The sequence below is a fragment of the Sinocyclocheilus anshuiensis genome, unplaced genomic scaffold (assembly GCF_001515605.1).
Source record: "Sinocyclocheilus anshuiensis isolate Anshui unplaced genomic scaffold, SAMN03320099.WGS_v1.1 scaffold1764, whole genome shotgun sequence".
Classification (NCBI taxonomy): Eukaryota; Metazoa; Chordata; class Actinopteri; order Cypriniformes; family Cyprinidae; genus Sinocyclocheilus; species Sinocyclocheilus anshuiensis.
This window is the reverse complement of record NW_015557159.1, coordinates 59,689-72,839: the sequence shown is the minus strand read 5'-3', so window position 1 is coordinate 72,839 and position 13,151 is coordinate 59,689. Positions and strand designations below refer to the sequence as shown.

The window sequence follows — 13,151 nt, the reverse complement described above, 5'->3', positions numbered from 1 at the left end:
TTAGATAATGTATATTAAAATAGAAAAACATTATTTTACATCGTAATAATATTTCACAATATTACATTTTTTCTTGTATTTTTGATCTAATAAATGCAGCCTTGATGAGCATAAAAATCTCCTTTAAAAAAACATAAAAAATCGTTCTGATCCCAAACTTTTGAACGGTAGCGTATATATATATATACATATATATATACATATACAGTATATATACACTGTAGCTATCATTTGTTTTTAATTTTAGTTTTTAGTAATATAGCAACTTATTTTGTTTTTGTTTTGTTTTTTGCCCAAGAAACCTTTCTAATCTTTATAATCTAAGTTCAAATTAATATTTTTATTTTATTTCAGTTACCGAATATGATTTTAAATAGTTTTAGTTAACAATAAAAATATTTCACTCATTATCAAGTTAACATGAATAGGTGTTCACCACCCATGTTGTAACAATAATAATAATAATAATAGTAATAAAGTAAAATATTTTAATAACAAAGACAACAATAATAATAATAATAATAATAGAAATAGATATATTTCAATATTTTAAATTTGGGAAAAACAAAAACAATTTATAAAATCTATGTGACCGTTCCAAGCCTAGAAGTCACAAGCTTAAAATGCGCTTATATTTCAGGTTTTCCATGAGTGTGAACCCTGCAGGACTATTTTGAGACAGGAGGTCATCTGAAGCGTTGACGCCGGTCGTACCTCTTAGTGGTGATGTCCTGTCCCTGCAGGTTCTGTGGGTATCTCAGGGGTGACGGTCCGGAGTGGAAGAACTGGGCCACGAGTTCAGCACAGGCCCGCGGCTCCAGACCCAGAGGGTTTGTGGTGCCACATGACTTCGCGAATGCCAGCTGGGAGATCAGAACCGACAAGTTAGACAAACACGAGAGCCAGGAACGTGTGTTAAATATAATATATATACAGTATATTTCTGTTTTCTTTGTCGTACGCCGAGATGCACCGAGATGAGTGACGGATTCACATCCCGGACTCGATAGCAGACACGAGTTTACTACGGGCTGCCAAAACCCTCACAATCTGCTGGCTCAATGCGCTTAAATCTTCCTTTTTATTTGTAATAAACACCTGAGACCTCACAACACACCCTCTATTGTTTTCTTTGTTTAATCAGCCACATAACTGTAACTGTAGGTGCACTTTATTTAAACCTCCTCACCTGTAAATTTAAAATTAATCCCTAATTGAGATTTAAATCTGAGTTTAAAGTTATAGAGCAACATGATTAAAGTTAATCCATCTTAAATATAAATTAAATCCAGGATCAAACGGGATTATTAGATAAACCTTGATTTAATCTAGATTAAAGCTTAATCCTTGTTGGTGCAACCCACCCTTATTGTTTTTATGCTTAAACCCTATTTTGTCTTTGACCCATATATAACTAAATCTGGTTCTCTAAAGACAAAATAAATATATTTTAACATATATTTACATTACAATATATAAACAATAATATTATATACATTTAAAATAAATATCTTTAAGTAAGTGTTTTCATTATCAATGAAAGTGAAATGCGGAACATAAAATGCTTAAAAAAATTCTCCTCAAAATAAATATATTTTAGTATATATTTACATAATAGTGTAAATAATCATAAAGAAATATTTTTCTTTTAAATGTTTTTATACGTGTAAAAAAAAAAGAAAGAAATTGTTCTCATTCTTAATGAAAGTGAAAACTAATTCTGGTCTTCAAACCAAAAAATATATATATTTAATATACAGTATATTTACATAATAATGTATATAATAGTACATTTATATATTCAGTGTTATATATTCGGCGGCCCGGCACTATATCAAAACTGACCACCACAAATAGATTTGTGGGGCTTACACTTCGTTAAATAAACATTTCAAAATCAAAACGCGGTGCGGGTGTTTTATACGAATGTATCTTTGAAGGGAACCGACTGTCTTCAGAAAAACTTCGATGTCATTTTCATTTCATATTAAACAAGTAAACGGGGTAAATTTCAAATGTAAATTTCTATACACATGACATTTTCTCCAGTCACCTGAGCTTCCCAGCATCCTTTGGCAGCGTAGTCCCTGAGCGTGCGCATGCACTGCAGATACCTGCCGGGGTCGGCCGTCTGCAAACAGAGCATTACAGCAGCCTTCAGCATCAACAGCAGAGAAACAGAAGCACCGTGACCGTGAGTCCAGAAGAAACTCTTACCGACGTCCCGCGGTTCATTTCCCACAGCAGATACGAGCTCTGCACGTTCCCACAACGCGCAGACTCCTTCAACATGGCCGTGGCCTCGTCACGCTTCTCCTCATCCTGATAAACACAGAGTCAACAATCGTGTTTACCACCTGCCCCTCAGTCTGAGGGGTTATTATGAGACAACCAGTGAAGAGCAGTTATCATTACACATTAAAGGGTTAGTTCAGCCAAAAATGAAAATTCTGTCATTAATTACTCACCCTCATGTCGTTTCAAACCCGTAAGACCTTCGTTCATCTTCGGAACACAAATTAAGATATTTTTGATGGAATCTGAGAACTGTCTGACCCTGCATAGACAGCAACGCAACTGAAATGTTCCCAAGTCCAGAGACGTAGCAAGGAGATCGGTAAAATAATCCATGTGACGTCGGGTTCAACCGTAATTTTACAAAGCTACGAGAATACTTTTTGTGTGCAAAAAAAAAAAAAAATAACGACTTTATTCAACACGTCTCCTCTGCGTCACCCTGGTGCCATTTTGGAGAATATCAGCTGGACGTAAACAGCGTATGCTGTTCCGAAGACTATAGAATACCTTTAAAGAGACTTTGGCTGTTCTGTGTCAGCTGCGTCACACGGATACGCTGTTTTCGTTCAGATCAAATCACAACAACGTAGGAAACAGATCCGGCGTGACGCAGCTGACACAGAACAGCATACGCTGTTTACGTCCAGCTGATGTCACATGGATTATTTTACAGATCTCCTTGCTATGTTTCTGGACTTGGGAACATTTGTGACCCTGGACCACAAAACCAGTCATAAGGGTCAATTTTTCAAAATTGACATTTATACGTCATCTGAAAGCTGAATTAATAAGCTTTCCATTGATATATGGTTTGTTAGGATAGGACAATATAATACAATGTTTTTTTGGCTATTGTTACAAATATACCCCAGCGACTTAAGACTGGTTTTGTGCTCCAGGGTCACATTTCAGTTGTATTGCGGTCTATGGAGGGTCAGACAGCTCTCAGATTCCATCAAAAATATCTTAATTTGTGTTCCGAAGATGAACGAAGGTCTTACGGGTTTGAAACGACACGAGGGTGAGTAATTAATGACAGAATTTTCATTTTTGGGTGAACTAACCCTTTAAGTGCTTACTGTTTGGGACCTTTTGACTTTGAGAAGCACAAATGATAAAACCCCTTGACAGCAAACATCAAATGAGCAACCCGAACCCAACATTACAATGTGACCAGGTGTCTGTCAGCATCTTGTGAAGGCCAGAGATGAGCAACACCAGTTTTCTGCTCTTGACTTGGAGAACAATCCATTCAGAGATTCAGTCTTTGAAGTCTATTAGTGTTTTTACACAATCATTCTCAGATTAGAATTGCATTTTGTAATGCAAGTTTCAAGAATAAAAGCAACTCACATCAAACAGCCGAAGGACTCTAGCCAGACAGTACAGTAACGTCCCTCTCCGGCTCTGTAAAGACAAGAAAGCAGGAAGAAAGAGACATTAGAATGTGTTTAGAATGAGATGGTAATGAATCCTGCAAAATCTGTGTTATGATTAACAAATATATATTTGATAAATATGACATTTCCTGTCAATTTTGTAGTCAACATGAAAAAAAAATTCACTTCTTTCATACATTTATTTGATCAAAATATAGTAAAAACAATATTGTGAAATATTTCAGTTTTTTTTATTTGAATATATTTTAAAATGTAATTTATTCCTGTGATCAAAGCTGAATTTTCAGCATCATTACTTCATTCTTCAGTGTCACATGATCCTTCAGAAATCATTCTAATATGCTGATTTGATGCTCAAGAAACATTTATTATTATTATTATCAATGTTGAAAACTGTTTTTGCTGCTTAAAACGGTGATATCTTTTTTTCTTTGTATATAAGATATATAAGATTCTTTGATTAATAAAAAGGTTCAAAAGAACGGCATTTATTTTAAATAGAAAACTTTTGTAACACTAGAAAATGTAAAACGCAATTCTCAGTTCAAAACTAGATAGTGCTGATAAATTAATAAATAACAAAATACAAATTCTTGCAGAAGGTGTTTACAATAACAAGCTCATAAAAGTAAAAAAATTTAAATAAAATATTCAGAACCGGTTTTAGTTCCTAATCCGAATTCTGTCTCATTAAATATCGCTTTTCACTCTGAACTATATCATATTACACAAGTGAAATGAATAGTCATTTCACATTTAATTAAATTAAAGGGGTCCTATTATGCTTTTTCACTTTTTTAACTTTAGTTAGTCTGTAGTGTTGCTGTTTGAGCATAAAAAAGATCTGCAAAGTTACAAAGCTCAAAGTCCACTTCAAAAGGAGATATTTTATTTAACAGAAATCACTTTTCAAAAACTACAACGAACGACTCGTTTGGACTACAACGCATATTTTCCGGGATTTGTGATGTCACAAATATCGACGAATGGGACGAGACCTGGTGGAGCTGCACTAGAGAAGGCAACGAGTGTTATCACTATGTCGGAGACACGCTAGCTTTCCCAAGGCAGACGAACTTAGAGTGATTACAATCATCCGGGTTTAAATCGCGCTCAAATTGATTTGATTTTGACGCAATATTTACACTGAAGCTCGCAGGCGGCTATGGTAAGGGGCATGACATTTCCCGACCAGGCGCCGAGTGCTGCCAATCACAACACACACTGGCCCAGCTAACCAATCACAACACATTTCGTATTTCAGAAGGCGGGCCTTCATTTGATACAGGAACTATTCGAGCCGTTCATGCCAGACTGGGGAGAGAGGTGTTGTACAGCCTAGTATGAGAGCCTGTTCTAATACACCCCCAAAACAAAATCAAGACTTTGTAAAAGAGCAATAAGTTAAACGCTTACATTAAGAATTGTAAAAAATTGTAAGAAAAAAGAAACTGTGCATTGCTCCAGGAGGAGGAGAACTGTACTGGCAATGAATGCTGGGATATTCAGGAATCGCTCACCAGGTTGGTCTCACACTCGGCTTCGAGTCGGTCGTACACCACAGCCTTACAGCAGCCTCCAGACATGGACCACGGCGGCCGGATGAACAGCCAGATGAAGGGCTCGGCCAGCGGGGACCGGAGGCTCTCGGCCAGGCTAAAGTACCGGGATGCCATGCGGCCGCACAGATCGGCACGTCCCTCCTCACTGAGCGAAGCTGCAAGACATTCACACATCGTGAGGAGCACAGGACAGCTTTGAGCAGTCAGTCAGATGATTAAATCAATCAACCAATCAATCAGTGCATACATAAAGACACAGGAACACTGGGAATGAGAGCAGAAACTTACGCCCTTCATTGTACAAATACGCAATTCCTAGTTTCGCAGCAGCTTCAAAGTTCCCTTTCTCCGCAGCCCTAGATATTGTAGAGGACAAGCAGGAAAATAATGAGGAAGACTAAATGAAATAAGCATTTAAATAATTAAAATAAAAAAAGCATCAAGAAAAGCTTGTACTGAACCATTTTGAAAGTGAATAGTGGGGAAATATTTACATCAAGCAGGCACTAGCAAGCACAATTTAGGCAAAACCATGGGAACAATAATAATTATGATTTTTAGCATTATTACTTAATAATATTAAAATAAGAAATATTACTATTGTAAAAAAAAAATTGTGCATTTAAAAAATACATCATTATAATAAGTTTATTTTACCATACAACTGTAAAGTTACAATACTAATATCTATCATGGTTGTCTTAATTTATTCATTTTAAAACGTTAAACCACCAAACTTTTATTCGAATCAGTCTGAATCTAAATTTATTTTAAAGGGATAGTTCACACAAAAATGAAAATTCTGTCATTAATTACTCACCCTCATGTCGTTCCAAACCCATAAGACCTTCGTTCATCTTCAGAACACAAATAAAGATATTTTTGATTAAATCTGAGAGCTTACTGACCCTCCATAGACAGCAATGGAAATGTTTTATGGCCCAGAAATACAGTAAGGACATCGTTAAAATAGTCTATGTGGTAATCTCGTGAACGCATGGCGGAGACTGACACGGAAGAGAAGAAATTGTTGAATAAAGTCGTTATTTTTTGTTTTCTTTGCGTAACATTACGGTTGAACCACTGATGTCACATGGATTAATTTAACGATGTCCGACTTCTTACTACCTTTCTGGACCTTGAATGTGTCAGTTCCCTTGTTGTCTATGGAAGGTCAGAAAGCTCTCGGATTTCATCAAAAATATCTGAATTTGTGGTCCGATGATGAATGAAGGTCTTACAGGTTTAGAACGACATGAGGGTGAGTAATTAATGACAGAATTGTCATTTTTGGGTGAACTATCCCTTTAAGATTCTTATCTGCATCTCAAATAACTGGAAACATGGTGAAAATGTTGGTAAATACCATACCTCTTAAAGAGCCAAACGGTATCCGGGACCGGCCAGCGATCTTTGAAACTCACTCGAGCCCAGACACTCGAGTTACTATCGATAACGTCACGAAGATGAGAATGAACCTGTGGGATCACATGATATTCACTATTATAAAACCGCTTTTGGTTAACAGATAATTTAGGAGGTTAGATGTTTGCATCCGGGCTAGACTAACAGCTCTGACGGCGAGGAGATCCTCAGCGGAGAGGCACTGGAGGACACACAGGAGCAGCTCTTCAGGAAGGGAAAGCAGCGTGACGGCAGACGCACGCTTTCGCACCCGCTTCCGGAGAGGCAGAGAGAAACATTTGGCACATCGACAGTGGAGCACTGGAGACAAGGAAGAAGAAATTCCACCAAATACACAAAATACTGTTCTTTTTAGCAGCATCATATGACCCCTTTAAAATGCAATAAAGAAGCAGTGATTGACTTACAAATCAGTGTGAAGCCAAATAACTTTGTGAATTGCAATTCTGCAACTGTTTCGATTAACTGGCCATTTAGAGATTAGCAATATAATAACTGTGTCTAGTGGCCCATCAGCAGAATTATTATATTCATCAGCATTAAATTGCATTTTATATGCCATATCTCCACTATATTAAGTCACTCTGCCCACTATATATTGAATTTGGCCATTAAACATAAATAAACGTGAATCTTAATTAGCTGAGCACTGCAAAAAGTACTTTAGTGGCAAGTTACTATGGTATAAAGATGGCAATACCATGGGACTTAGACACACACTATGATGCCAGTAGATCACTATAATCATAAACCATGATATTTACGTTACACCAATGTACTTCAAAGAATATCATGGTATAAGCCCAATAAAACATGGTATTACCATGGTACTACACTGGGACGATGCATTGCGACATATAGGTCACCAAGAGAGATTATTTACATCAGCTTTTGAGTCTAAATGGTTTTAAATGCTTAAAAACTACTAATACTAGTAGAAAACACGCATTTGATATAATAACGATTAGTTTTGTTGCTTTGCAATGGCAGTTTTGACATGCTAACGACCAGTAGCCAGTTTTCCCTCCTTATTGATTAAAGCAGTCCTGGGACAGAGGACAACTGGCCTCTCTTGAGGAGATATTACATCAAAATCGACTAAAACGACTTCATCAACACTCTTATGGTTAATAGAATATTTATATTTAGATAATTAAAGTTTATTTCAATTACATACCGGTTAACAGTAATAGCTCTGTCTAAAGTTGTGTAGCTATTTAATAAACTGCAGCCCTGACTATGATGAGATAGAAATATTTATCGACGAAATATGTAATTATACAGTTATTAGGGTTAGATAACTGAAAATGAATAATTTAGGGAGATTAAAGTAGTTACTTACCGCCCGCTTTCATTTCAAGGAAGGATCTGAGAAGTCAGCTTTCAACAATAATGCTTCACAGTGAAACGAAATGAATACTTAAACCCTGGATTACTAGAGTTTAAAATGAATAAAACCAGTTTGACTGACTAACCTACTAAATTACTGTTAACTAATAGTGTTGTACAGTTTAAAACACAACTCTCTTCTGACTCGACCACGCAACTTCCACTAAGCCCCGCCCCCGGACGCTTAGCCACGCCTGCGCGGACAGTTTAAACATCAACTCTGGGCGCTCACTGGCCAGAAAACGAACACGCCCATCGCGGCCGCTGCTGCGTTCTGATTGGCCATCGTGCGAAGCTCGAAGCGCCATTGGTCCGCTTTTAAAGACGTCTATGTATTGGCTGGAAAGATGCTATTTCGAATTACGCGCGTACAGTGCTGTGGGACAGGACCGACAAGACTTATACATTTTTAAATATAAAAAGTGTTTTTTACTTTTTTTTTTTTTTTTGCATTTGTTACATTAAGAAAAATGATTTATTTGCAACATATGGTTGCATATTTACTGTTGACAAACTTTTATCATCAGCTAAGGACTAATAGTCAAATATATATATCATATTTAATTAATTTGGTTGCTGTTTTTTATGAGAAACAAACCAAATAAATACATAAATTGAGATGAGATATTGATTATAGTTTAAATTACTTTATTATGTGAGAAGAAAGAGACTGCAGAGTAATGCAAGAGACATAAAACTAGCACAGCTATGTAGGAAAACCGACTGCTTAGGTCAAAGGTCAATACAACAATCATTTTACAAAAACACTGATAGCAAAGTGATGCAATTGAATAATCAGAATCAAGTATTTTAGGGAGGAAGGAGTGTAATAAATTTCTTAAGTCTTTTTACTCCATTTGAAGGTTGAAGATGTCACAAATAAGTCCTTTGACACACCATCTTTCATTTCATAAAGGCAATGTCTTTCTCTGTTCATATGTCCAGCGTTTGGGTGGAACTGTGTCCCTAAATGTCAGACTTTCGCTCAGCTTGTTATCTGCTCTGAACACAGGACTCAACCTCATGTCAGGTCATAATGAGACTTTGTCATAAATGAGGGTTTTGTATTCATGGTAACCATCACAAAGTGCTGACGATTTGCTTTCATCAAGCCTGTCACTTCTGACAGAGTGATTATTAATGGCTTTCACCACAGACAAAGAGAAGGGGAAAAACACCACACATATAATAGAATGATTATTCATTTCATAGTTCGAGTCATTTTTGTTTGGTTCTAGCCTATATGATGAGTTCCACAAAATTAAAGGAATAGTTCACCCAAAATGAAAAGTTGTTGAAAATGTGCTCACCCTCAGGTCATTCAAGACATAGATGAGTTTGTTTCTTCATCAGAACAGCTGATAAAAACATCACAATAATCCACAAGTAATCCACACCACTCCAGTCCATCAGTTAACATCTTGTGAAGTGAAAAGCTGCGTGTTTGTAAGAAACAAATCCATCATTAAGACATTTTAAATTTAAATCATCACTTCTCGCTAAAATACAAGTCCATAATTCGTAATAACTCTTCCTCCAGTGAAAAAGTTCAGAGGGCTGTATTTTAGCCAAAAGCAATGGTTTGAAGTTAAAAAAAAAAAAAAACCGCCTTGATGGATTTAAACAAGACATTAACTGATGGACTGGAGTGGTGTGGATTACTTGTGGATTATTGTGATGTTTTTATCAGCTGTTTGGACTCTCATTCTGACGGCACCCATTCACTGCAGAGGATCCATTGCTGAGCAAGTGATGAAATGCTACATTTCTCCAAATCTGTTATGATGAGGAAACAAACTCATCTTGGCCCGAGGGTGAGTATTTTATTTATTTATGTATGTATGTATTTATTTATTTACTCCCTCTGATACTCTCTCTGATACTAATATCACAAAGGGTAAATGAAGTGCATGCAAGACTGTTGAAGTGCATATATTATATTCAAGTCATATAAAAAGTTTTAGTTAAAGAAAGCAACTCGGATGCATTTGACCCAGCTCATGTAATCTAATAAGGTGACTATATGTGAAGAGCCAGAGGTGTTTAAGGTGGTCATTGAGAATTAGATTACTGGCAGCAACAAGTAAATGAATATAAACAACACTCAACAACTGCATTTAACCGAGTTACAGGTGCAGAGAAAGCTAGCTTAGAGAAGCCTACTTTTATGTGATACAATTTTAGATTGTATCACAAGATTTTTATCTGTTTGTTTTTCTCTCTTTGTAAGATGTTTTTTGCACAATTAAGCGTTTGACTTCACTTAAACCTGAACGAATGTCTGAAGGTTTTTCAGCCTGTGCTGGTTGCCAGGTCTGCCAAACAAAATCAGCCCAATTGCTAATCAAAACTAGCCCAATTGCTAATCAAAACTAGCCCAATTGTGTTTGTCCCTGCGTCCCAGTATACCATCCATTCTAAATAGTATGTGAGATTAGAATAACTGTGTCCCAAAGCATAGTATATTAAGAGTATGCCAGAAGTCCACAGATGGTCTACTATTTCAGGTAGATTTTTTCTCTATATGATTTAGCAGCTTCCACACGTTTTTCCGTGGTTTAGACATCAGAAATTAGTAGAACAACGTATTCAGTAATACATTAAGTGTGCAATCCATGCTGTTGTTTACATCTGGCTATCTCCAATATGGTGTGTCTTACCATATATTGTTTTAAAGGAGACATATTATGCCCCTTTTTACAATATGTAATACAAGTCTCTGGTGTCCCCAGAATGTGTCTGTGATCATTTATTATATCATTTTGAAAATGCCTATTTTGAGTGGAAGCAGAAACACGCTGTTTTTCGGGCCTGTCTCTTTAAATGCAAATGAGCTGCTGCTCCCCGCCCCCTTTTCCAGAATAGAGCTGCGCAGCTCGGACCAGCTAAAAACATCTGGTTTGGTTCTGATTATCATGTTTATCGCGCTGAAATCATGCGTTTTAAACCATATTAGTTTAAACTTCTGATATACGGTTTTCTGAGCGCACACCCCTAACGAAAAAGAAGTTTATTCAAGTGTGCTATTAGTATACTTCTTTTAAACTAAAAAATAGGAAAGTATACTTTTAGTTTACTTTTTATGTGCTTCTCAGAAATGGGATTTATGTACTTCTCAGAAATATACTTAAAATTACATTTAAGTATACTTGACTTATACTTGAAGTCTAAATATATTTGAGCTATAATTGTGCTCCTAGAATCAGTGTTTTAATTGTTATACTGTAGGGGGCGCTAGTACATATCTTCTGTACAGAATTTCCAAAGAAACACAAGTGAAGAAGAAACTGAAACAACAGATGCTTCCACATGTATTCTAACACGATCATCAGACATAAAATAGTATCAAAACTATGTAACATTATGGAATAAAATGTCGACCAATGAAGAGGTAATAATGACTGTCAAGCTTTGGGGTGTTGATCGACTTAATCTACATTTTGATTATCATTCTGAATCCAATTCATAGTCTTTTTTCAGCTTTTTGTTCAAAATGTTGTTTATTTCTTTATTTTTTATTTATGAAACTTATCCACATTCAAGTGTTTAAAAAAGAATTCATGAAGAAAGCGGCTGTCACAGCATGTGAGTACTAAACTAAGTTCTCATTCACACACAAAAAAACACACAAAACACACACGAGTTACAAAAACAGTCGGTTATGTCTGTGAAGGTAAACAGCTGGGAAATGTTTATTTTCATGCTATAACTAGTAAAGAGGAAGAGATGAACAGTTCACGTCCTGCTTGAACTGCAGCGATCTGTCACGGTACAGTAAAGAGCCACAAAATGGTATTTCTTGTTTGAACTTAAAAAAATTACAAAATTTGAAAGCTGAGTCTTGTCTGTTGGCACAGTGTCAGTGTCCTCTTTGCTCTGCGAAGTATTTTTACATAATGTGTGGTGTGAACGTGCCATTGGGCTTGTTGGACATGCAGCAGTAACTAAGGGGGGTGGGTCTTTGCGAAGTGTCAATTGTTTATCCATCTTATTCTTCCCGTAAAAATGGGCCAATTGTAAAATGTTATGGGTCTTGCTTCCGGTCTTATTCGCTTCCAGATATTTTTAGCTGTACAAAACCGCTCGTTTTGCTGTTTGATATTGCATATTACTTGCAATATGTCTTACCATATTATTTTAAGGTATTATCTTAATTATGAACACACTGGTTTGTAGTGCAAACAGTTTTACCGTTTACTGCACTTTGTTATTCTTCTCGTTATTTCTCTACCGCGGCTAATGAACCAGAAGTCTTGTCCATACTTCCGCGTTGAAGAATAAGGTGGAAACAAATTGAGAAAAACAATTGCCGTTTAAAGGGGTCATATGATGTTGCTAAAAAGAACATTATTTTGTGTATTTGCTGCCAGCTATCCAGTGCGTTGTGATTGGCCGAATACCTCAAGCGTGTGACAGAAATGTTACGCCCCTTACCATTCTATGTTTCCGTGTGTCCTGGCGCGACAAGAATGTATTATATAAAATAGGACACTGCGCTACAGCTAAAATTAGCGCTTCCTCCATTTTTTAATTTCTGTACAGAGAGGATCTTCTACTGTTCACACGTCTTCACGTGATGCGAATTCGGCCTTTGAGCATGTTGTAAATACAACTTAACCACTGATTTGTAGTCGTGTCCTCTTTTGGAAGACCAAACAAAGCAGTTTCACTTTCACAACGAAACACACAGCGGCCTTGAGTGAGCAGAGGCTGGCTTGAGTGAGCGGAGGCCGGAGGCCTAGAGTGATGAATGGCTGGCGGGCTTGAGAACAGCGCGGCCGGCGGATTCAACGAAGGAGCGGCCGGCGGGCTTGCGGTAACCACATGTGACGACCCCGGACTGGACTCCGCTTCGTCCACGATGAAAGCCAATCCGGCGATCCACAGCGCGAAGATGATGTATTTCCTCAGCGACCAGCACGGATCAGCTCTAGGCATGACGAACCAGATATCGTCCTCTTTTGGAAGGCCAGACAAAGTAGTTTCGCTTTCACAATGAAGCGCACAGTGCCTTCACGACATGGCGGCGGCGGCAACAATACTACAGCGAGAATAAAAGTTACGCCTTCTTTCTTTG

The 13,151-nt window shown here is 37.1% G+C and overlaps 1 protein-coding gene across 1 annotated transcript in view; it reads right to left on the bottom strand.

Annotated features, from left to right (window-relative positions):
• LOC107678263 (cyclin-F-like) overlaps positions 1–8,113 on the bottom strand; it is a 23,275-nt gene extending 15,162 nt beyond the window's left edge. Inside the window, exons 1-10 of the mRNA XM_016473470.1 lie at positions 8,028–8,113; positions 6,831–6,985; positions 6,632–6,738; positions 5,549–5,616; positions 5,219–5,415; positions 3,652–3,705; positions 2,218–2,322; positions 2,054–2,131; positions 715–863; positions 594–603 (exon numbers count right to left, since the gene is read on the bottom strand). Coding sequence (XP_016328956.1) covers positions 594–603; positions 715–863; positions 2,054–2,131; positions 2,218–2,322; positions 3,652–3,705; positions 5,219–5,415; positions 5,549–5,616; positions 6,632–6,738; positions 6,831–6,985; positions 8,028–8,040 — 936 coding nt within the window. The 5' untranslated portion in view covers positions 8,041–8,113. The remainder of the gene's footprint in view (positions 1–593; positions 604–714; positions 864–2,053; positions 2,132–2,217; positions 2,323–3,651; positions 3,706–5,218; positions 5,416–5,548; positions 5,617–6,631; positions 6,739–6,830; positions 6,986–8,027) is intronic.
• Between the last annotated feature and the right edge of the window lie 5,038 nt (positions 8,114–13,151).